This window comes from Plectropomus leopardus, chromosome 8 (genome assembly GCF_008729295.1).
Source record: "Plectropomus leopardus isolate mb chromosome 8, YSFRI_Pleo_2.0, whole genome shotgun sequence".
NCBI classification, from domain to species: Eukaryota; Metazoa; Chordata; class Actinopteri; order Perciformes; family Serranidae; genus Plectropomus; species Plectropomus leopardus.
In genome coordinates this window covers 12259309-12284936 of record NC_056470.1, presented here as the reverse complement: position 1 = coordinate 12284936, position 25628 = coordinate 12259309, and the positions used below count along the sequence as shown (strand labels likewise).

Here is a 25628-nt window from a genome sequence, read left to right as displayed (position 1 = left end):
TACTGAATTTTAGCCCAGATCTCACAGCATTTGTCCAGATACAGAAATTACATGTGAGACATATTTGTTTTACATGTATATATCTGTTGTGCATTGTAGCAACATACACATTTTATATTTCTGTCTTTACATACTGGTTTTATGCATTTTGTTGTAGCATAAGGCACATGGCACACACTATGCACATTACAAATATTCATAATTTTAAATATTCTCATATTAGTGCTGATTGTTTCTTATAATTACTGTATGTCTATTATATATTTTTACACACTTTAGACACTCAGCACATTATACATATTTTTAATTTTAAATATTCACATACTAGTGCTAATTGTTTCTTATTATTACCAAATTTCTATTTTAGATTTTGTTTTTTTTACATACTTTGTGCTGGTACTTATTTATACTTTCCCTAATTCTCTATGCTTCGCATCAGAGCGACTGAAGTATTTCTGATTTTGATACCAAATTGCATAACCGTTTTAGTGTGCAATTAATTAATGCATTTCACATTCTTTCTTTGTTTACCCTGAATAATTATTCATTTTTCCGTCCACCTCAGTGTTACATTATAGGCTTTTTATAAATCTCAGTCAAAGCAGTAAAAGTATAATTGCCTTGCTTGTGTGTCTGGTGTTGTGTGTGATTTACATATTTCAGAGACCATACCCGGCTTTTGGTAAAGACTGAATTTGATAATCTTGTAAAGTGGGCATCTGCCCTGGGACCCCAGACCCTCAGGGGGCCCAAAGGCTCCAGTTCACCACATGACAATTAGTGTGTGATAATTAGATTAATTACAAACTGGTAATACTGTATCCACCATTAAAACATATAGCAACAAACAGTAAACGGAAATGATAAAGGCAGTAAGGCGACACCTGAATTATTACTCTTGTACTCTTGGGCCCTCAAGATTATGAGTTTAAAAGTAGCCATTGCTATAACAGTTAATACTTACTTATTAAGCTTATCAATAACTAAAATGCACAGAAAGTGGGAGAAGGGGGGTGGGGGTGCAGCAGCAGTAGGCCTACAGCTTATGTTTACTCCTAAATCTCTAGATCAGGGATACTTAAATTGCTTTGCCCAGGGGCCAGTTTTGCAAAATGACAGGAGGACAGAGACCAATTAATAACAATAATTTAAAAAAAAGATATTTAATATATAAATAATTAGCCCAGACCTCTGTCAGAGGATCTGGGGAATCCTTCCCTTTATTTGTTTTGTAAGGAAGCCCTATTTTGATGCATTTTATGCACTCTGACACCTTATTCATATTGAAAGCAGAAAAAAAATGAATGAATGCATTTATTTTCATTATCAGACGATTATTAGACGGTTAATCTGGCACTGATGTATGTTACCTTATGGTGTTACCTCTAGCACCACCACCAGGATAAACCTTCAATTTTCAGGTGAACCATTAGTTGTAGACACACAACATTTGTGTCACACTTTCATGCTCCAAAACATGAAAAAAAAAGCAAAAAAATGTTATTCTTAAGACCCCATGCATGACCCAACACCTGAAACCTCCGCAGACCACCATCAGGGTCACTATAACTTAATCAACTACTCATATACCCACCACATTACGTGCTGTGAAAACTGCTTTGAATTATAAAATGTGATAAAATGATAAAATATTTAATAAAAAGGTGATACACCGCTTTGTGCATTGTTCTTGGACTCCAAGGGATAAAAGGACAAGGACAGTGAGCAGTGTGAAGACAGAGGCAGAGAAAGTATCTGATTTCCCTTCGTCATCAGAGCTCACTCTAAGGTCCCCAGCTGTCGCAAACAGTCAGCTTGACACATGAGTGCTCAGCCTCACAAGCACACAAACACACATACAAATACACACACAAAATCATATGTACACAAATACTGACAACATATGCATCACATCCAAGCCTGAAATCACCTTGGAAATCACCTAAAGGGACAACAGAGGGCATAAAGACAGGGCCCAGACTGTGCTGACACAGAATCCTGGGGGCCTGAGGTGAGGAGGCAGGTTGGCCGGCTGGTTTGTAACTCCCAGATCCACTGGCCGCACAGCGCTCCAGTCATCACCAGCAGGTGAAGGACTCATTCACAGAGATTTACCCACACACTGGATGTTGTCATTTCTTCTCTGAGCTGCGTGATTTTTAACAAGAGGTATGTTCCAGTTTGAAGTTTGAGTTATTCCACTGCAAAATGTGTTTGCATGAAAAAAAAGCATGTAAATCAGTTTGTCAAGTTAATTTCAGCATGGGACGGCATGAAATTCACTAAATATGCTAAATACTAACTGAATAACCATATTGAGTCATAAAGTGTTTTTGCCATTTAAAAAAATGATTTTTTATCGCAGTCATACTTTCGAGAATTTTGCTCTCCTTTTTCCTGACTGGCAGAGGCACCCAAATTTAGCTGGATGAGATTGAATTTCACAACCCGAGAATAGTTTGGGGTCAGGCTAACAAGTGCACTCATACAGTGTGTGTGTGTCTACGATTGCAGAGCTACATGTAACTTTTTTTTTTATTAATACAGACACAAGGATAGATCCTGTAAATCGGTTTTTGTCGCTGTGTTTTTAACAATAGTGTTTGTGCTGGTTTCCACATGACAAACACCACATGTAAGGCTGCTGTGTGTATAGTTTGATATCATTGTCCTCTTAGAGAAAATAAAAGATGATGACATAAACAGCCATAATGTATTAAATACATTTTGACTGGGTGCCACGTGTTTTCATACATGACAGATGCAGACAAATGCTAAATATACTCATATTTCATTCAGTTGTGTCTCTATATGAACATTTAGAAATAAGCACAATTGTTTTTTGTTGATTTTATTGACCATGCCATGTAATAGATGGAATAGTTTAATAGAGACTTTTCTAAGCACTGTATTTGAGTTAAAGATACAAGACAGAAGTTAAAATAATAAAGTGTCTGCTTCATTCTTTTCCACTAGGACAAACACAATCTACTAAATGCATGTTTTTAACTGTGCTGCTTCAAAAATACATGAGATAAAATCCTTTTGCCCAGTATTGTTAATCTGCTTTACTCCTCACAATTATTTGCTCCATTAATAAATATATATATTTATTTCCATAGGTGGGATAGCACTGACATTCTCCACCAAACATCATGGACCAGTGAGTATATTTCCTGAAATCAGTTAAATTACCTTTACAGTACGAATATACTTTGCCTGCCTGGCTGCACCTCTTCACCATCTCCACAAGCCTGAATGTTAATAGTTAAATGTTTCAACAGTTCAGACTGAGAAGCACCAAAACGTCCTTAACCAACATAGTTTTAATGCATGTCTTTCTACAGTTTATTCAAGTACAATGATGATAAAGCAGCTCCGTGATCATTAGAGAAAATGCGTCATAGACGTCTCCGGGAATAAATAATCAACACTCAACTATTTTGAAGCGGAATGGCAATTTGATATCGGGACAAAGCATGCCGGTTACATCAGGTCACTCCATGGGGCTGTCCCACGAAAACACCTCATCACACCTCAAAGACCTCATCTTTGACAACCTTTATGTTCACATCCTGTTTTACATGTTTAACACTTTAAAGTGACGCACTTTTAACGAGAAAGTAATGTTACAGGGCTGCAACACTTGATTGCACTCATGGCTTTGTGTGTTTTTTTCTTCTTCCTGTGTGTGTCAGGGAGGATGACAAAAACTCGGTGGATTTCCATGACAACCCTCCAGCTCCTGACAACGTAGTGAGAGAGGACGGAGATACTGTGAGTGACAGGACCGTGTCAACCCCCCGCTCTTGGTAGTGCCAATCCCGGGCTGGTTTAAAATAGCCACCAGCTGGGACAGGAACGCAGCGCAGCGGCAACTGGAAAAATAAGCGCCTTGACTTAAGTGTTTCTGTCTTTTATCCCCTGTGGGATAAAACAAAACACTGCTGGCTGAACAACAGAATGCAAATCTTGTCAAACATCACAGGACATTAATGACTGTGTGTGCAAATCATTAGAATACCTCACTGCAGTTATGGTTAAAGGTCCAGTGTGTAGGATTGAAGGGGGTATATTGGCAGAAATGCAACACAGTATAATAAGAATGTTTTCTTTAATGATTATACACAATTATTATATTGTATTGCATTTTTCCTTAGAGTGAGCGGTTTATCTTTACATAGAAGGCCAGAGATCACCATGTTGCACCACCATGTTTCTACAGTAGCCCAGAACGGACAAACCAAACGCTGGCTCTAGATAGGGCCACTCGTGTTTTGTGTCAGCCACCGTAGTTAATAGCCCCTCTGCAATGAGCAGTGTGAGAAAAACACTGATATTGTGAAACTGTGAAACACTATTCAGTGTTTTTACAGCTTTAAATCATCTGCGCCTATTTGTTTTAGAGAGAAAGAGACGTCTGCAGATAAACCTTATAAATGTCTGGATCTTAAGTTATCAGAGAAAAAAAGGTAAGCACACAGTAGCAGGTGCTACACTTGCGGCCTGTGTGCGACATGCCGAACAGTGTCGAAGAAACATTATTTGTAATGTGAGACTGCTTTGTTTGGTGTTTCTACCAGTTTAAATCATCTGGTCTGTTTGTTTTGCAGAAGATGATACCTCTGTAGATTACTTCTCAAACTTTCAGGATTTTACACATCAGGGACACCAAATAATGAAAGTTGGGCAACACTAAAGAGAAAGACAACTTGTCTAAAAATATTTCATACAAATTTGACACTTTATCACTGTCTATTTTTCAGCAAATTATTTTCCAACTGCAGGCAACAGCTCACTCAAAGCATCAACATGTTGCCTTTGTTTTTTAAATGACTCTTTCTGTTTCCAGGTCTACTTCATATATGATGAGGAGGTGGAGGTGGAGGAAAAGGAGCCAGAACCTCCTCCTCCTGTTGTCCGGGTCAACGACAAACCCCACAAGTTCAAGGACCACTACTGCAAAAAACCCAAGTTCTGTGATGTCTGCGCTCGCATGATAGTCTGTATGTATTAGAAATAATGTCAAGTAAACATGCACTCAAACACCATCAACATTATATACTTTCTTGTATATATGTTTTGTTTTGTACATATAATGCCAAATCTCATTTTCTAATTGACCAGATTACTGTTTTTCAGTGAACAACAAGTTTGCTCTGAGGTGTAAAAACTGCAAGACCAACATCCACCATTCATGTCAGTCCTACGTCGAGTTCCAACGGTGTTTTGGCAAAATTGTGAGTCCTGTTCTTACTCTGTGAAAACAGCAAAACGTGTGCCTATTCCCACGAGATTACCCCTGGTAAAACAGGCACTGTAACAAAAGTGGCTGAATATAGTGAAATATGATGTGCTCCATTTTTTCCTGTAGCCACCTGGCTTCAGAAGGGCCTACAGCTCCCCGCTGTACAGCAGTGACCAACCAGATCCAAGTGAGTCCACTGAATGACAATGTGTTTTCTTTTCTTTTAACCGTTTTATCTATCGGTTTATTATCTGTGAAAGAGTGCAGCCTATTTATGATGGTGTTTAATCTAAATAGCTTTTATAATATAATTATCTGGCTAACTACTTTGTTCCTATCTAGACAACCCCAACCGTAACGACCCTGTCTTTGACACCCTGCGGGTCGGTGTCATCATGGCAAATAAGGAGCGCAAAAAGAATGAAAATGACAAGAAAAATGTGAGTGTACAATAATGTACAGTATCTTCTATATGTCCTCTAGTCTTTCATTGAATTTGCCTAACATCAGTTGAGAAAATGTCTAAATCACGAATCTGGACATAACAGTATTAAAGCTTAAGTGTGGGACTTAAAGCCCTTGCCAAACAAGTTCACACGATGCACATTAGGCCTATCCATGGGAAAGCTCCCTGCGTTTTGCTGGAGTTGTTGTGTCTGGTGCATAGGAGTCGATCCAAAAAAAGTGTCTGGAGTAGATGCTCAGGATTAAAAAGAAACCTCAGAGGAACCGTTTAAGTCAAAATTAGACTTGAGGAGAGAGCACCCAGGGGTGGGGAGACGCTGCTGCAGGCATAAATCATTGGCACATGTCGACAGTGTTTGTGTAATTACTCTAAGTGCCAGAGGGGGGAGACAAAAAATCCAAACTCCAGCTTTAAAGAAAAAAATACATTTTGAAAGCATCTGAAATGTGACATTTGTGCACAGTTCTGATTTGCAATGTTTCCCCCCCAGATGATGATGGTGATGGAGGAGGAAGAAGAGGAGAACCAGCAGCCCAAAGAGAATGAGGAGGGAGGAGAAGGTATACAAATATTCTGTTTAAATATGGCAGATACTAAACTAGGTCTGGTCCTTAAAATAACAATGTGTGCATATGTTTATGTCCAATATGGAATTCAGAAAAATTAAAACAGTTCAGAAGTGCAGAAAAAAAAATATTTTGAAGTCACAAATTTGACAAACACGCTACATACCCCAAATAGTGAAGATAACGTGAATGATTGGTTCTTCATTTTAAAGTTACTGGGTTGTTGATGATTCTGGTGTCCGATGTACATACAGGGAAGCCTGAGGACAAGAAGGAGAAAGGAGGAGACAAAGCAGACGACAAGGTAAGAAAAATGCAAACTGCGAAACAAAACAGTTCAGTCTAACTCTCAAGCAGCTGCTGAAATTACTTCCATGTTACATCAACTGTAAATCTGCATTTGCGTGTTTTTGTTATAATGGAGTAAAGGGTTTTGTCTGTTTTGTCAAAAGGCTAAGGGTACATTCTCCCAGACCCACTATTACCTGGCTCTCTATCGCTTCAAGGCCATAGAGAAAGACGACCTCGACTTCCAGTATGTTTGAAAGATGCAAATAATTCCCAACGTGCAATAATTCCATGTGGAAAAGATCATTTAAATAAAATGTACCTTAATTTGTATCACACTGCACGTTTTAGATATTGAAATGTCGTTATTACACAAAAAGGCAGCGATAAAAGACATTTAATGTGTGTGTGTTTGTGTATTAGCCCTGGTGATCGGATCACAGTATTGGATGACTCCAATGAAGAGTGGTGGAGGGTGAGTTTACGTTCATCTTTTATTTATTTATTCTTTTTATTGGATCTCTTAAATAGAAGTTTGTGGTAAACCAGTTTTTTTTGTCCATTTTTGTTATTGTTTTCTATAGTTAATGAACCCCAAAGTATGTTCACTCTCCATTTTTAGGGAAAGATGGGGGAGAAGTCGGGCTACTTCCCCACCAACTACCTCATAAAAGTGCGCGCATCAGAGAGAGTTTTTAAGGTGACGCGCTCCTTTGTTGGAAACAGAGAGATGGGACAAATCACACTGAAGAAAGATCAGGTAACTGCAGTAATGTTTGTAACATTGTTTGCTATTGAGCATCAGATTATGCACACACACTGAATGTTTTTAATGTGTTGGTACTCAGCACATGTAAATGGTACATCAATCAATCCGCAGAGGCCCTTGTGAGAATCTACGAAGTTGATAGAGGCGCTGAGATGTTCAGTTGTGCCGCTGTCGCTGTGTTTCAGATTGTAGTGAAGAAAGGAGACGAGAAAGGCGGCTACTTAAAGGTCAGCACTGGACGCAAGCTGGGCTACTTCCCTGCTGATCTGCTGGAGGAGATCACTGTGACATAAAACCCACGACATGCAACCAAAGAGCCTGCAACACACTTTGAACATCAGCACAAACTGGAGATGTCATTGCCATGGAGATCGTCCTGATCTGTTCTGTATTTGTTATCCAGAAAGAAAAAAACAACAACAAAATTGCTGTTTTTGTGTTTGTCAAAGCACAAATGTATTTGCTGTGATGTATTTGTGGCTTTGACACTAAGTGAAGCATGGGAAAGGAGAGATGACTGATTTGATATTTTAAAAAAACGGTTTCATTAATGCATCCACTATTAAGTTGCTAAGAGACAGTCAGGTGATGTATTGGCTTTCTTTGTGAATAGACGCTTTAAGTTACTACCTGCTAACTCTAGCTATAGCATGAGGCAGAGAGAGACAACCTGGAGAGCCGTGCGAAAGGTCATAAATAAGTTCATTCATTTATATGAAGGTAGACATTTGACAAGGAATTGAAATAAGATTTAACAAATGTATTTCTAAATCAATTTTACAAGACAGTTATATGTCTATATGCACAGCATATGGGGTCATGTGCTTAGCCGATGTGTTTCTCAATCTCAAGGTAGATTAGTGAGCTTGGCCATAACGAAAGCTCAGAGTGCCACGTAAATGGTGATAAGAATTGGCAAATGGAAAAAAAGATAATAAATCAAAATACAAATGTAAAGAACACCACATTGAAATATCTATATTATTAACAACAAGAATTTTATTCACATTTAATGTTACTGTTAATTTACAAACTCTTTTGCTCATTTAGGTATCAAATATCATATAGTGTTCATTTCTTTGTTTAAAAAATATACGTATTTTAATGACAATCATAATTGTCTAATACAATATCCAATGACCTGTTTGTTACCATTTGCAAGGCTTGCTAGGCCCATTATACATAGAAGCTTTAAAGGCATTTCAACATGTACATATCTTTATATTAACAAAGACAGTAAACGAAAGTGCAATGGCAGTTTCCTAAATAGGGCTTGTACATAATTTCACATGTGACCTGACACACTGTTAAAAAGCCATATGAAAACACTGCAGGGGGAAAAAACAGTAATACTGCTCAAAATGGTCTCAAATGTTTGCACTAACTGATGCTGATAAAGTGAGCTAGAAGCAAATCTTTCAAATATTAAACCTGAAGTGCACTTAAACATTCCTGTGATGTTTTTTTCCCCCAAAAAAGTCAACATTGTACATAAAACAAGAGACGGAGAGAGAAACAAATTATCTGCAGACAGAAAAAAAATCAAGTGACCTAGCAGCAAATATCCTTATACATAAAGTACATAAATATATGATATATTTCCTCCATACTCTTATTGATATCTGCTTTCTCCCTCATTATTCCCCAAATTTAATGACAGAAAATTCAAAGAAAATAAAGGAAACAATGCACAATACCAAACACACACTATAATAAACACTTTGTGTTTAGTAGTGCAACATATTTACCAAAATATACAAATTTAAATATAAGATGCCACATAGTGTGGTGACAATAGTGTGGTGATAAAATACAACAAAAAAAGCTGCCCTTCCAAAAGACTTCAAATCAGGCTGTAAACACACTTATCCTTTTGCTGCCTCAAAGTGTAACTTCAGGATTTTAGCTTAGATCAGATGACAGTACGTTACGTTTTCTCTACTCCAACACGACATATTATTTACTGTTGTCTTCCCGCAACAAGTCATGTCCAGTGAGATTTCGGAGAATCCTCCTTCAGCAAGACAACGTGGCTAACGAACTATTAGATCAAGAATGCACGATTGCCCCATCTGGTTATGCTGTGGCCGTTGCGCAGCTGCTGGCTGCAGCTCTCTCTCTCTCTAACACTGGACCAGTTTCAAAACTTGTTGTGCACATCAGTCATTTGCACATGAAATCACGGGACAAAAGGGTCCAGATTGATAAATGCCCAAGTAATTCTTTAATTCAAGATTTGAACAATGAAATGTCAAACTGAGACGCACCTATAATACAAAAAGCAATATATATTTACGAAAAGAGGGCACACAACAAAAGACAGTTAATTAAACTTCCCCAAATTATATTTGGTGAAAACCAGCTGCGGCACACAGACGGGGAGGAGTCTGTAATCTGGACCAACAGCATCTTCTCCTGCGCTCAAGAGCCTCTCAGAGGAGACGCTGGTCGGTGGGCAGGCCAAATATTTGATTGCCACTCGAGCCAGTGCAGGACACTGTGCCATCTTCGCAGACCAGTAAGAGGTCACCGGGTCAGAGGCCAGAGACTGTGTGCTGCTCTCTGCTAGGTAGGTCTCCACTAAACCCGACGATGTCACCGTCTTTGAAGCCGCATTATTTGATGTGAGACTCCGCATTGCTCCCCAGAAAAGGCTTGTCGACTTGCTGCCGGTGTCCTCAGATTCCAGCGCTGCACCTGACGAAGAGCCGTCTCCACCTTCTGCAGGCGCGCTGTCCTGCTCCAACAACCCCTCAACCTCCACCGCCACCGCAGCTTTCAGCCTTCCGAAATCCAGCTTGCTGAGCAGCGCCATGGGCATGATCTTAAATCTCGGGTCCAGGAGCGTGGCTTTAAAATAGGTGTTGGTGGGCGTTTCAAAGACATGTTGAAAGTGTTCTTCCAGGTGACTCTGCAGTAAGCCAACGAGCTGGCGAGTCTCTGACAGATCGCTTACATCCTTGTTTGCTATAAGTTTGCTCAGCGCAGCTCTGAGGGCCTGGATGCATGGAATCACAGAGGAAATAGATGCGTCATCTCGACACAGGGTGCACGTTGCTTCCTCAAATGGCTCCAGCACTTTAACAATGGCCCCCATCAAAGACCACTGATGCTCTGACAGCGAGCCGCCGAGGTCCATCTCTTTGGACATGGCCGTCAGAGCCTTCTTCTGCTCCAGCAGGCGCTGCAGCATGAACAGCACGGTGTTCCACCTGCTCGGAACATCGTGGATTAAGGCGGCCTCAGCAAGGCCAAGCTGATCCTGTATCTCGTGCAGCTTTGCTATGGCTTCGTCTGACATGTGGACGGTGTTGGTAATTTGTCTTGCAGTGTTGATGAGGGTAACCACACCATGGCACTCTTCAATGGCTCCGGTTATGATCAAGTGCAGCGAGTGAGCCATGCATCTGACGTGCTCAAAGCCGCTCCCGGACACGGCTTTCACCATATTGCAAGTGTTATTGGTAACAAAGAACTCGACAGTGAATGTGCGTGAAACCAAAGCTCGCCACTCTTTAAGCAGGTCCTGGAGGTGGTGCAAGATTTCAGCCGGGGTGTGCTCTGTATCGATGACTTTCATACTGAGCAATGCATTGACACGTTTATGCGTCACAGCACCGCGCCCTGAAATAATCTGTGTAAACCAATGTCCTGTGAGAGACAGGTAGGAGCTGGCAGAGAACTTCCGCGTCCAAATATCAGCTGTGCAGTGCACGACGTGGCCCTCGATGTTCTCAAGGCTCTCCTTTACTTTAGATTTGACTTTTTGGTGAAGCTGTGGCACAACTGTGTTGCTGAAGTGAATGCCTGCGGGGAGCGTGTAATGGGGGGCAACCACATTCATAAGTTTACAGAACCCTTTGTTCTCCACAAATGAATACGGCAAAAGGTCCGTGCAAATCATTTCACCCACGCTCTCGGTGACGGCCTGGCTCATGGGCTGATTTGGTGGATCAAGGGTTTCAGATTGGAAATCCGGAGAAACAATTGGTGCAAAGGGCAGCGGGGCAGGTGGGGAAGGGGACGGCTGAAACCTCCTGCTGCCCTGAGTGCTCCGGACGCCTGCCACATTGCGGTGTTTGTAATGCATGTGGTTGTGCATGGTGCTGGTGGTGAGATGTCCTAAATCTTTGCCTCTGCTCACGACCCTGCGGCATATGTTGCACATCACTTTGGTCACATCATCATCACATGTGGTGAAATATTTCCAGATTGCACTTTTCCTCCTTTTCTTTTTTGCCGGTGTGTCATCCACTTCCTGTTGATCACTAGCAGCTGCAGCATCGTCACAGTCTGATAAATCCTCAATCTTTACAATATCAAAATCATCCATGACGTGTAAACTGAGGACAGGCTTATAATTGTAAAAAAGATTATAGGGTGCTTAAGATTTCACACGTGGATTTTTCTCAGCTTGGGCGACATCTGCTTTTTCTTTAATCCACTTGTCTCAATCGCAATAAATAATGTTTTCATTCAGCGTATAAACGCTCCTCCTCCTCTTTCAGCAGCTGGTGCGACAGCACCAACAACTGCGGTGCAAATCTGAATGTCTGAGACGCGCAGAATAAATCCACGGCTGACCGAGAACAAACCCTCCTGCAGCCAGCGCCGCATATTCAGCAGTCTCGTGTTTTAACGGAGCTCGACATTTTGTTTTGCCTTCCTCTGTTTTGCCTCTTTTTCTTCTTCGTTTCCTCCCACTGTATCTTCTTCTTTCATTTTCTGCAGGTCTTTGCGCCGCTGGTGTGTTGCTGCCCCCCACAGGCGACTCATGCGCGTAGCTGCTTCATATTTCACATTTTGAGTTTGAATAGAAAAGAAACCTCAGATGATAGATAGATAGATAGATAGATAGATAGATAGATAGATATACTTTATTGATCTCAAAACTGAGAAATTGGGATGTAGCAGCGCCATACAGTAAGAACAGAGAATAAAGAGCACACAATATTAATAGAATATAAAGGAATATGCTTAAAAAAACCCTAAAAAAAACTAAGAGACTGTACATATCTACATATATACATGTGTAAAGTGCGGAACAGTATCTGAATAAATATAAATAAAAATAAAGTTGATGAATGTTTAAATAAATGTTTGATTAAATCAGATATGTTTATGCTGTACTTAAATAGAGATAACATTTGAAGTAACACATTATATATTATAGTAAAGTTGTTATTTATTCATTTGTTTATTTATTTGTCTACTCAGTTAGTTAGTTACTCAGTTGTTTTTTTTTTTTGTTGTTGTTGTTTTTTTTTTTTTTTTCCAGAATAATTTATTAGGATTTTATGACAATAGATTACACACTTACAGACAAAACAAAATTAATTTCAACAATATAGCACTATCTTGTCTTATGTTAAAAACAAGAAAAACTATTAGGATATTGAGCTATCAAACAATTATAATATGATGCATATTACACAAACTCTGGCATTCTAGATTTCTACTCATTTATTTATTTATTTATTTATTTATTTTGTCCACGTATCTGTGTGGATCTCTGTAAATGAATTTATGCAAATTAAAGAAAGTGGATTTGTTTTTAAAGTGGTGACATTCAACAAACACATCTCTGACTGGATGCGCGTGTCTATATGTGTATTTCTGCAGCCACACATGCGTTTTTAAAATACGTGTTTTGAAAGCTTTATTACGAGGAGATAGAGGACAATTATTTATTTGTCACGCACCTTGATCTGCTTGCAGGACATTTTGAGATTATTTTTTGAAGAGAGGCAGCATTTGTCTCACTGAAACTGAAAAAAAGCTCATATCTGAACAGGATAGTTTGCAAGCCACAATTTTTAACTTTGACATAAATCTGTCCGGAATTCATAACTAAAGCGTCATAACAAATAGCCTGTGTTTATATAAGTTTCTATGAGGTACGGTGTACAGAGGCTAATGGCAGTAGTTTGGGTTTTTTGAAGTGGGCGCCCTCTCGTGGCTACAGGGACATAAAATAACTGATTCAGTCCCTGTCTTCAGACTGCGGCACAGCTTCACTCACAAATGAAACTGACACATTTTCATTAGTCCGAAATAATTAACTCCGCATTTTATTATCAAGGCGTCACTTACAAACCACAAATGTACACGACCGCTGCGTTACCAACTTGATTACAACTCCGAATTTCAGTATTAATTTTCACAATCACAGGAAAGCCCCGCGATAAGCAGGGCATCAAAAAATTAGTTGAAACTCTTATTGTTCCTCTCCACGGAAATCTTTAGTAAAAGGCGAAAGATTTATACGATCTGAAGAGAAACAAGAGTGTACTGACTCTAAATTTTGGAAGTGGCCGAAGTGGTTCGGCGCCATACGATTCTCAGTTAGGGTTCACGTTAAATTGAAATATAATCGAAATGTTTGGGAACAGTGTATTCAATTCACAAATATAACCCATATACGATGATGGTCTCCAAAAATCGTAAATGCTGATGTGAAAAAAATATGATAGTTTAGTCTATAGCTATCGCGCGCGCGCGGTGCATTATGGGAATATGGCAGCCCTGGTAGCGCTTGTTTTTTATGTGTAACTTCTGAAATAAAACGGATAAAAACGTTTAATTTTCTTTACGCCAAAATATGATGTGACATGTGTTAAAATGTGTAAATTGTTAGCGAAATATTTTTGAATAGTGTTACTGTTTCGCTTACAAGCGTCCTCTAAAAAATAAAACAGAGAGTACACAAAGGTTAAATGTCTGTCAAGAGAGTTATCGACTGTTCGGCTACAGTTCGGTGCATACACTATGACAGGTTCTAACAAATGAATATCTTTACCACAACACCTTAGCAAACTCTATTTGCGCTTGAGAAAAAAAGTAGCATTTGTAACCAAAGAAACACAGCCATAAAGACAGCTGCATCATCTGAACACAGTTTCTAAACCCCTTGAAAGCTGGATATCAATCGTCTTATAGTGCGTTTTGATGCCTCTCACAAGCTATTTGACCCTTTGCAACCAATTTGGTTTCATTTCTTTCAAAAACACGAATAAAAAAAGAAATGACCAACTGGGAAATAACTGTCCATTAAACTGCTAGAAATAAGTAAAAGTTGTAAAGCAATAAAGTTATTTAAGAACTAGTTTAAAAAAAAAAAAAAAAAAAATGGGGTGATTATTAGAATACTATCCCAAAGAATAGAGGAACAGATTCCTGAAAAATAATTTTTATTATAACAATTTTATATTTATTATTATGTTTCAGCACTTTTTTTAGATTACATTTATCGTTTGTTTTAGAGTTTTGCGTTTTGTTTTGTTTTTTTTTGTGTTTTTTTTTGTCTTACTTGCAGGTGAGTTTTGTTGCTACTTGTTTCAACTATTTTTATGCTTGGGCCATGTCTTGTGAAGTTGCCCATTGCCTTCTCCCCGTGTTTTGAAAGAATTCAAACCAATTCAAACTCAAGTTTTTAAGGATGAATTTACTAAGATGATATGGACAAGACATCAGTTATTTGTGTCATGGCTGTCATGGCCATTAATCCTAATCACATAAACATGGACCCCTGAGCAATGACAGAGTGTCCACAGCCTTAACAACACGAACCAATTATAGAAACGGTCACGAGCCTAAAACTTTTGACTAAACATATGTCACTGCCAACACCGTGGCTATTCGGATTCAACAAAACACCAGTTAAGCTTATACCCTGGAGCAGAGAGGGAGACATTTATTCTCTGTAGAACAAGACGCTTTTTCTTCTGGAATAACACAAATTTATCATGGTACTACTTAAGAAATACAGATGTACACGACCGCTGCATCTCCGTATTATTTACTGTTCGCGCCCATGACAATGGCCTTTTACATAACGTCAGTAACAGATTTTAATATTATTTTTCACAAAGATAAAGCAGCCCCGCAATAAGCAGGGCATCAAAAAATTAGTTAAAACTCTTGTTGTTCCGCTCCACGGAAATCTTTAGTAAAAGGCGAAAGATTTATACGATCTGAAGAGAAACAAGAGTGTACTGACTCTGAACAGCGGAAGTGGCCGAGGTGATTCGCCGCCACACGATTCTCAGTTACGGTTCAAGTTAAATTGAAGCGTTATCGAAATGTTTGGGAACAGTGTATTCAATTCACAAATATAACTTCACACTCTTTCCAATAAACAATGAAACTTTTCCCCCTACCAGCTCAGACTACAGACTGCAATCAGACAACATGCATGTGAAAAGAAAGAAAACATAAACCTTTAAGCATGGATTGGTCTGAGTTAAAAGTATTTTTAAATTACTTTTAGTAGCAATTATAAAGTCAATGCACTATATTTTGAGTAGTCTTTGTGTCGTATCTCCCATTAATAAATTATGAAATATCCGCACAAGCAGCAGTACACTGACAATTTACACTACTAATGTTTCCAGTCTAGAATATTAATAGTACTAAGCACAGAATTCACCCAAATAAAGACACTTTTTTTTTCAAAAACCCATGATTATTTGAAATCCGGATATATAAATGATAAAGACCCCAATAACTGCACCACGAAAACTGTGGTGATAAATAGCTGTTATGTGACTGCCACACACGCGCTATGCATTATGGGAGTATGACGACCGCAGACCTCGAGTCGGATGTATTATAAGGAAGTCTGGATACTTAATGCTTCTTATAAAACATCCATGCTCTAAAATGGTTAAAAGCACTTCTAAGATAAGAACATTTCCTTACACTTATGCAAAAAAGATGGATGCACAATGAGCACTTTAGAACTGCGACGTCTCCATCATATCCATTTATAACGCATCTAATATTTAATTTCTCTTGACAAGTATAGAGAAGCCCCACATTGCGCAGGGGCATCAAAAAATTATTTAAAACTCTTATTGTTCCTCTCCACGGAAATCTTTAGTAAAAGGCGAAAGATTTATACGATCTGAAGTGAAACAAGAGTGTACTGTCCTGTCGCTTTGGAAGTGGCCGAAGTGATTCGCCGCCATACGACTCTCAGTTAGGGTTCACGTTACACTTGAGGCATTGTCGAAATATTTACGATATACGATTATGACCACTTCTGTGATAAAAAAAAAATATTCCTTATACTTTTGTAAAAATATTAGAGGACTCCTGAATAAAGCGAGGGTTTGAAATGCTGTAAACAAAAAGTAGTAGCGTAGTAGTTAACTTTTCTCGTGCCTTCAACCATGCACTAGTACGCATGCGCGCACACAAAACAAAGATTGAATTCGTGTCAAGAGAGTAATCTACGGTTTCAGGCGATCTGTGTTGAGAGAATATCCGATATATAACTGTCAGGTATTCTTCTAGTTACGCACATGCTGTATGACAACGTCTGTTTAAAAAAAACCCAACATTTTTACAACAATATAGTTCCTTATTTATATTCACTTTGAACAAAATAACTGTTTGTATAATTAAAACCGAAAAAGTTAAGAAACGAAGCTTTTGATTCCATTCTAGACAGCTCCTATCAAGTTTACTTATGTGATGTAGTCGCAACTTAAATTGTGTTAGTATTTATTTTGCCAAACGAGGCCAACCCACGTAAACATGGGCCCACAGCATTGGCATAAATACAAAATACAAAAACAAAAAAACATAAATACAAAAAGTCTATGCTAATCACTTGTCTTTCAGATATAACTTGATTTTGCAAACACAGGTGTTGCCACGTAAAGGCTTTATTGTGTTCTTAATATTATTGCCAACTGAACACTATGGCTTTTACAGGGGTGACACCAACTTCACACGCACCACAGAGACTTTACGTTATATGGTTGTCACTCAAGCCAACTACAGCATGTACATAGGATAATTTATAAATGTAGCGCACTGCTTTTCATAGCCTTTCACAGTCGGAGGAAGTTACCTACCACAAAATACACTGATGTAACCCTCAATTACGATTTCCATGGGGTGGCGCTGCACCCATGCAGGCCGAGAGACAACTCCCGTCCTAGTCGTTAACCTGTTTAGCATAAATGCTGCTAGTTTGCGAAACAGATACTACCGAATGCCCTCTGCTATCGATTTTATGTATGCTTAAATCATAGTCAACGTGTCTGTACTTACCCCAACTGTACGAATGTGAAGCCAATGACGCCAGATATGTTTGCTGTCATCCTGCACTGTTGATGTCACGTAAAGCCGGAGTCTGCGCAGTAGCGATCTCCGCGGGCGCTTGTTACCGCCCACACACTCGTCCGGCCAATCACGAGCAGCGCCATTGATCGCGAGCACACCAATTGGTTCGTCCTTGACGTCCATCCTTACACACGAGTTAGGCTACTTTTTTGCAATCCAGTCAGTGAGAATGAACAAAAAAAGCAACAACTCTATTTTCAAAAGGCAGTTGTTGAAGTAAAAATATGTAATAAATAAATAATGACTGAAATCATTCCACTGTTACATTTGACATAAATGCACAGTGAGAATTTAACAGAGGAAAACAAATCAGTCTCCTTGAGTTTGGAGAAATACTACTACTACTACTACTAAGCAATAATAATTATAATCATTTTTTGAGGGGGAAGTACGGAAAGCAAAGGCCATAAATCAGTCAAATCTGTAATGGGATATGCATAAAGATAAATGTGCACTGCTTGATAGGCTGGTCAAACCAGCATGTCAAACCATCAAAGACCATGGTCTTAGATGGTCCTGACCCAGTCAGGACCATCTAAACCATCTTCAACCAGCTAAAACCAGCTAAAACCAGCCACCTGCATAAGCTGTTTTTTATCTGGGTTTTTTTTTTTTTTTATCAGCAGGGAGGTGACCAAAATGTTGCACACAACACCCAAGAACTAAAAACAAAAAAAAATCAATAACTTTGAAAACACCAACAGGGAGTGGGAGATATTTTTGAGAGCAGATCTGTTTCCTTTATGAAAAAATAATATGGCATCACTGCGTTATGAAGAGCTGTCCAGCATCCTCAAAGATTCTGCCTTCTGCTGCCACAAAAATACTCCCCACCTTATAGGCCTACATGAAAATTAGAATTTCAACCCATTTCACAAGATGCAACCCCACAACCCTGACTCCATTAAACCCCAATCAGAGATGGCTGCCTGTGAGCTGCCATCATTTCCGTTTATGATTGTTCTTTGCAGTTAAAAGTCTATTTAATAATGCATTTTATCAGAAATGTCTTCAGTGGAAAAATTTGAACACTCTCACAACCATGCTGCTGTGCACGTAGCTTGCTTAAAAATGTTAAGGTGGAGTAGCCTTGAATATGGGAGAGCTAGAAATTTAATCTGTTTCTGTATTTACACAGGCTCTTTTTTTTTAAAGAATAGGCTACTTGTCTGGTTGCTTCGTATTTGCAGTGATTTGTTGGCTTGAAATTCCGCTGATAGGCTGAGGCGGTGGCAGAATCTCACCAGACTTGTCAGTGATTTTTACATTTCCCGGTGTGAGCCCTTGTCATTTTGTCAGCCTCCCCGTGGCTACAGTATGCGGGGACAGCGGGGAGGGCTGTCAAACTGTGCCCGCCTGAGAGCGCCTTTCCCCGGTTTGATGAGTCTTATAAGGGCCGGCCAGGTGGTGGAATTGAGCAGGGAGGACTGTATGTGTGTGTGTGTGTGTGTGTGTGTGTGTGTGTGTGTGTGTGTGTGTGTGTGTGTGTGTGTGTGTGAATATTTAGTGTGACATTGTTTCTATTACAATCATTACCAATTAGCCTGCTACAAATTCGTATTATTCTCCCTTGATTAATTCTTACTGAGCACAATTTTCCTCCCCGAGGGCAGTTGCTTTATTTTAATTTTTGGTCATGTGGTTTCCGTTCGTGCCCCCATGTGTGTGTGTGTGTGTGTGTGTGTGGAGGGGTAGAGGGAGGTAGGAAAGATGGAGAGAGAGGGAGTTGTGTGTTGGGGGGGTGGGGGGCACTGAGCCGAGTATTCACTCCACATCTAGGGGATTTTCGAGTCTCTCACTGCGGAGTGTCTTCGCTACTTTTGAAGTGAGTGTAAGCTTTAACTCAGTAAATCACCACTTACTCAGCCGGGCAGATTGCCTTCGAGACGCTCCGGTTCTCTGCATGGAGAAACGTTACTGCTGTTGCTGCAAAATGAGGGCGCTGTGTTTGAACTTTGCCATCACCTGTCTGTGGCTTCTCCCTTCAGCGGTGAGTGTGATCAGCTAACAGTCGCTTTGTGCTCTGCTGCCGAGGTTGTGTTGCTCATTATTAACGCAAGGTGTTTTTAAACTGGAACCCAGAAACTGTTATTTTTATGCAGATGAATGTCATTTGTGGTTCATTTCAAATTCCCTCACTTTAAGTTCACTCACCGTTCATCATATTGCAGCATTGCTGCGAAATCAAGCACTGTTCTTTTTTTTTTTTTTTTTTAGCTGTTTTTTAAATTAATTTATTTTGTCTTAATTCGTGAATTTGCATGATTGTATGATAAAGGGAATCCATAAATAACCAATCAGCATCAATGATTTCACAAAGATTTGAAACTGTTCTGTTGATAAAAGACAGAAAGAAATCATTTGTATCCAAAAATAAAATCAGTATCATGGTAGTTTTAACAAGTTTGAGACTTGACTTAAAAATCTTAAAAATGTTCCAGTGAAAAGTTTGCCACATGTTTTTTTTACTCAGCCAGTTAATTTTTTTGCGCAGGTCTTTTGTTTAGATGTGATTTGAACTCTGAATTAAAGACTTTGTCTCAGTAGAGACTGTCTTGGGACTTGATCAAAGTTAACCCCTCTATTAGAGGGTGAACTTCAGCCACAATGGGTCTGCTCCATCCTCAAAATCTTAATTTGTTCCAGTCTGGGGGTTTGTTATTCTCTTTCAGGCATAACTGTAATAAAATAGTCTCTCTTGTTTTTAATTTCATTGAACAGCCGACTGCAACATCTGTATTTTTAACACTGAAGTTGTCAGGTTAAAACCTCAGAGCAACATAATTTTGTGCTTTACTAGTTGAACTAAATGATTGTGCAGCCATTGTCAGTTTAAAAAAGTTTTATCCCCTCAGGGCTAAAGAAACATTGTCATTTCATTTTTGTTGTTGTTGTTGGTTTAAGTCGTGGAAAAACCCAACGCTCACATTAAGGATCCTTTGAGCCGATGGCAAAAATATTCTCAGTTTCCTTAAAATGCAATTAGGCTACAGCTCTCCCGTTTCTCAGTTTTTGTGCCTCTGCAGGTGCCTTTGCACAGGTGTTGCGCGTGCATCCACTCTAGCATGCAGTCACTGTGCTGGCATCTTGACACAGAGCCAATGACACGGCTGTCACACAGTGGGCTCCAATTAGGGTAGGTGAGAACAGCACATAGCTGGAGATCTGGGCTTGTAACAATAGGCACAGCTGGAGCTCACTTGGTTACAGGAGAAGACAAAGATTGGCATACAGGGCCGGGGTGCTCAGGGTGATGTGAATCCCACTTGTTGTTGAGAAATAATGATATCCTTGGAGCTGTTTATTCAGAAATCTGGGGGAGAATAGCAGTAAACCTCCGCCTGCCTTCGACACATTATGATGAAAATGAAAATCAATTCCTAAACGAGTGCACAAAACTTTTGGCCCAACTTTGTCTCAGCATTAAAGAGAAGGGCTCGTATCAGCATATCAATGTTATATCAATAAATTGATATGAGACAAGATATTGTCTTAGATTTTGGATATCGTAATATTGCATGGGTTATTATTTCTTGGTTTTAATGACTGCAGTACAGTACAGTAGTGTAATTTTTTTATAACTTACAAGACTGTTGTTGCTCTTTTTATATTTATTATTTCATGAACAAGCATCAAAAATCTCATCAAAATTAGTGTTGTACTTTACATCAGTCTTGGTCTCAAGACCACTTTCTGAAAGTCTCGTCTCAGACTCGGACTTGGACTCAACTGCATTTTTGCTTGGTCTTGTCTCAGGCTCATTCGGAGAGGACTCTGGATTTTATTTCAAAACTGCAAAGACATTGCCTGTGGGAGAAAGGAGTATTGAATAAATTGATTTCAGCTCCTTAGTGTTTGTACCTTTTTGGTCATAGAAAACAAAGGTAAACTACCACACATAAAATTCACTTCTGCAATGCATTTTGATTATATTATCAAGACATTTCTCACTGCACACTTGTACATACCCATATATATGTACTTAAATGGCAATAAAAGACACAAATAAATGTTTTCCATGAGTGATTTTATGGGAATGTGGGTCTTTCGGATCAATTTAAGGCATGCCTGTGGTTTACATATCATGCACTGTGGGACTGCCACCGGTTTTGGTCTTGACTTGGTCTCAATCCGTAAGTCATTGTCTTATCGCGGTCGTGATAAACGCTGGTCTTCAGGTGGTCTTAACTACAACACTGGTGTAAATGTTTTGTGAAATAGTACACCCTACAATACTGTCACATTATCAATATCAAGGTATTCCGTGAAAAACATTGTGATGTTTTTCCATATAGCCCAGTCCTACTTTAATGAGACACAAAAAACTTTGACTCCTGCATCCACACTTCCACTTTAAACTGGAAGTGTGTAACCAGAGAAAATAAAGTCTTTGACGCTTGTATTCTCCCGACTCCTCATTAGTTTTTACACTTTACTAAGCGATTTTTGTTGGTATTTTATGATTGTGTCTTCACACTTGTTATATTCAAACATATGGGAGCCCTGCATGTCAATTGTGCAGTGAATCTCAAAAATATCATCTACATTAACAGCTTCATTAATGGCTGAAGTTATTGGGGTTTGAGCAGGTTGCTGCCTGGCTCATTATCTGCTGTTTCATCAATGTGAACATGCACTTTCACTTCTTTAGGCAGTGCTATTGTTTAATTGAGAGGAATAGTCAGGAGTTAAGCATGCTTTTGTGTTTTATAGGTGTATTCTACTGTCTTATAGCAATGAATACATAGTATTGAGAAACCTTCAGACAGTGTTTGTACAGAAATATGAGGGATGGTAACAAGAAGGAGGAGGATGTGTGTGACAATAGAGAAATGCAATGACAGCTACACTAAGTGAATAAAACATGAACTGCTCTTCGTATGAAATAATAACCTGACAAGGTGAATCTGGGTAAAAACTTAATCCCCTATTAATTTCAAGTAATCCAAATCAATGTAAGAATGGAAACTGGGATATTTAAGATGATGATGAGGAGGAGAAAGGTGAAAAGGAAGAAGAAGGATTTTAAGACAGTTAAGAAAGCACAGGGGGAGCTCAGTATAGAGAGGATGGTGCTACAGTTTGCAAATTTTTAGCCTTTTCATACATAATATACATTTACATGTACAATATATATTATTTTATTGATTCTCTGTGGTTTCTTCAGCAGTGACCTGGTTGTTGTTTCTGTGTCTTATTGATTAATAAGCCCATAGATTCAGTCCGTCATCAAGGTCGCATTGAAAACAGGATTGAGAGTTTTAACAAGGGAGCGAGGGAGAGCGTGACGGAGGATGGCCAAATTAAAATGTGTTAATGGCAACATGAATGTGAGCGTGTGTGTGTGAATGTGGTCATGCTCCTCATCACTGTAGTCCTTGCCTGAAGTAGCTGACCTATTGATCACATTCAAGTCGTTCTCATTCAGAGGACATCAGAGCATAATTATTTTAATCGATCTTCTGCTGCCTCGTGATGTTGCTACAGTGAAACTGTCCTTCATTTGCGGTCGTTCTGGTTGTTCCTCTCTCTCATTCGACACAAAACAGATTCCTGTGATACTGTATTTATTGTATTTGGAGTTGGCAGCTGTTGACTAAAGAGTTCTTCTCCCACAGAGCTGTTATTTATTATGAATGAACTTCTCAAAACAATCTACAAGTAAAAAAGTACTTCTAAAGAATGTGGAATGATATAAAGACAGCCATAGTGTTGTTCTCAGAGTTTATCTTACAGGCCATTAACCATTACCACTGAGGTTGTATCTGGCCCCTCTATGAACTCTCTTGGTTTCAAGTCGACACAGACGCCACACTCTGTTCAAATGAATAATAGAAATTATATGTGTCTGTGATTTGAATGAGGCCCATCAGAAATTCCTGGCAAACCTTTAAAACTGTAAACCAATTATCAAGTGTCCTGCTTTTGTTGTCTACTATTGGAATGAAACTGGACCAAGAATAATGGTACCATAGAAAAGCAAGATGATAAAAGATGAATTGCACATATACAGATGAAGTGGATTTCACTTTTTACCAAAACATGAGGTCCACTTTTCCTTTAAAGGCCCTGACACACCAAGCTGAAGGTTGGCCATTGGTCAATGTCAGGCCGTCTGTGAGTGTCTGTCACCAAAATTTTTGTGGTGTGTCGTGCAGCGTTAGCACTAGTCAGCCTTTGTTAGCTCTTTGTGCTGATTCAGCATGTTGAATTGGCATCTGAGACGGCAGAGCCCCTCGGTGAATGCAATCACTTACATCTGCAGTTCAGCTCAGCACACGAGAAGATAAACAGAAGTGAGTAAAGCAAACAAAAGTCAAGAGGACGTGAGACTGAAACAAACTTGAGATGTGAGACAAAAACGAATGTGTGCCTCTGTATTTATATTTGTGTTTGTATCTGTATCCATATCTCTATTTGTATTTAGGCAGGGACAAAACATATATGCTAGTTGGCTGTTGGTTGAAGTCTTTGTCGTGTGGTTAAGTGCTACTTTTTGGGGGAGACACATGCAACATGAGGCAGTGTAAAAGTTTGCCCTTGTCACCAATAGCTCTTTGATCATGGTTTAGTGCGTCTGGGCCTTTATTCTGTCCTTCAAAGATCCAGTGTGCAAGATTTAGAGGCATCTGTTGACAGAAATGGAATATAATATTTACAACTGTGTTTTCATTAGTTTAGAATCAGCTGAAAACAAGAATAGTTGTGTTTTCGTTACCTTTGAATGAGCCCTTAATATCTACATACGAAGTGGGTCCTTTTCCACACAGTTCACTATGTTCCTCTACAGTAGCCCAGAATGGACAAATCAAACACTGACTTGGTTCGCCAAAATAACAACAGCAATAATTATTAAAAAAAAATATATATATTATTTTCACTTACTACTGCCTGGTTATGTAAAGAGGTTAGGTCTTATTTGCCTGAGTTGTGAGATATTTATTCCTGAGATATCAGCATCCATCCCAAAACAATAGTGAGTTTTTTTTGTGGTGTTTTAACAGCATAGAAAGTCAACAGCAACATGTCACCCCAGAAACAGTGTCCCTGTTCCTCTGGATAGACCAAAAAACCTGCCAGGGTTTTTTAAAAAATAGCCACTTTGGCAGAGTATAGTTCCACAAACTAGCACCACAAACAACGCACCTTCATCTCCATTGTGTTTAAGTTACAGCAAAAACAAATGTCTTCGTATGTAAAGATAAAAACAAAACAATTTGCAAAACTATGTGTTAAAGGTATGCAAGAAAATGTTAATTTACATTTTGTTCTCCACAGGTCCAAGAAACAGCCAAGCCCTTGGACTTGGACTTTCAGAGCCAGCAATGGAGAGAGGAGAAAGGAGGCACAGGAGACACTGTGGGAGCTGCTTTGAAAGTTAAACATATCTTCAAAGACTTACAGATCATCTCCACCAAACAAAAAACACCTGCTTATGGCTCTCTCGGCCCGTATGGATGGCCTCAGAACTTCTCCCAAGCCCTAGACCAGTATCTGTACCGCCCTCCTCCTAAATCCAAACCTCCCGCAAAAACATCCATAAAGGGCAAGAAAATCCTAGGTTGGGGTGATTTTTACTTCAATGTGAAAACAATGAAATTTAGCCTCTTGGTGACGGGGAAAATCGTGGACCACATCAACGGCACATTCAGTGTCTACTTCCGCCACAACTCATCCCGTCTGGGGAACATATCTGTCAGCATCGTCCCACCTTCCAAAGCTGTAGGATGGGAGGTTTTAGATCCAGTGGCTCCGAGCGATCACACCAAAAACTCAGTCCTGGTTCCAGATCTGACATCCCAGTTCCAGAGCCCACCTCAGTCTACCAGCTCCACTTCTCCAGACCAGCAGAAGCAGCAGCAGGACATGATGATGGTGAGTGAACTCAACTGCCGCATCGAGTACCAAAGAACCAACCGGTCCAAGAAGACCAAGCCCTGCATGTATGACCCGGGGCAGACCTGCTACTCAGAAAACACCCAGTCCCAGGCAGCCTGGATCTGCGCCAAACCCTTTAAGGTTATATGCATCTTCATCGCCTTCACCGGCACCGATTACAGGCTGGTGCAGAAAGTCTGTCCAGATCACAACTTTCAGACCGAGCAGAACCAGCAGCACTTCGGATGACAGATTCTGAGGAATCAAACACTGACTTGT

At 39.5% G+C, this 25628-nt stretch overlaps 2 protein-coding genes and 3 non-coding genes across 5 annotated transcripts; 2 read left to right on the top strand and 3 right to left on the bottom strand.

Annotated features, from left to right (window-relative positions):
* The first annotated feature begins 1857 nt into the window (after window positions 1-1857).
* Window positions 1858-7715, top strand: stac3 (SH3 and cysteine rich domain 3). The gene is made up of 13 exons (XM_042491009.1): window positions 1858-2169; window positions 3123-3163; window positions 3699-3777; window positions 4853-5006; window positions 5143-5240; window positions 5375-5435; window positions 5591-5688; window positions 6205-6274; window positions 6535-6584; window positions 6733-6815; window positions 6992-7043; window positions 7191-7328; window positions 7523-7715. Exons 2-13 carry the CDS (start codon window positions 3156-3158, stop codon window positions 7628-7630), a joined length of 999 nt encoding a protein of 332 aa, XP_042346943.1. The 5' UTR covers window positions 1858-2169; window positions 3123-3155; the 3' UTR covers window positions 7631-7715.
* Window positions 7716-13512: 5797 nt separating this feature from the next.
* Window positions 13513-13627, bottom strand: LOC121947604. The gene has a single exon (XR_006106094.1). It is a non-coding gene; the product is annotated as a U5 spliceosomal RNA (small nuclear RNA).
* A 1588-nt stretch (window positions 13628-15215) lies between these two features.
* LOC121947605 lies at window positions 15216-15330 on the bottom strand. The gene has a single exon (XR_006106095.1). It is a non-coding gene; the product is annotated as a U5 spliceosomal RNA (small nuclear RNA).
* Window positions 15331-16146: 816 nt separating this feature from the next.
* On the bottom strand, window positions 16147-16262 carry LOC121947607. Its single transcript, XR_006106097.1, has one exon. It is a non-coding gene; the product is annotated as a U5 spliceosomal RNA (small nuclear RNA).
* A 3112-nt stretch (window positions 16263-19374) lies between these two features.
* LOC121947479 (neurexophilin-2-like) lies at window positions 19375-25598 on the top strand. The gene is made up of 2 exons (XM_042492550.1): window positions 19375-19461; window positions 24750-25598. The coding sequence occupies exons 1-2, from the start codon at window positions 19375-19377 to the stop codon at window positions 25596-25598; spliced, it is 936 nt and encodes a 311-aa protein (XP_042348484.1).
* The last annotated feature ends 30 nt before the right edge of the window (window positions 25599-25628 follow it).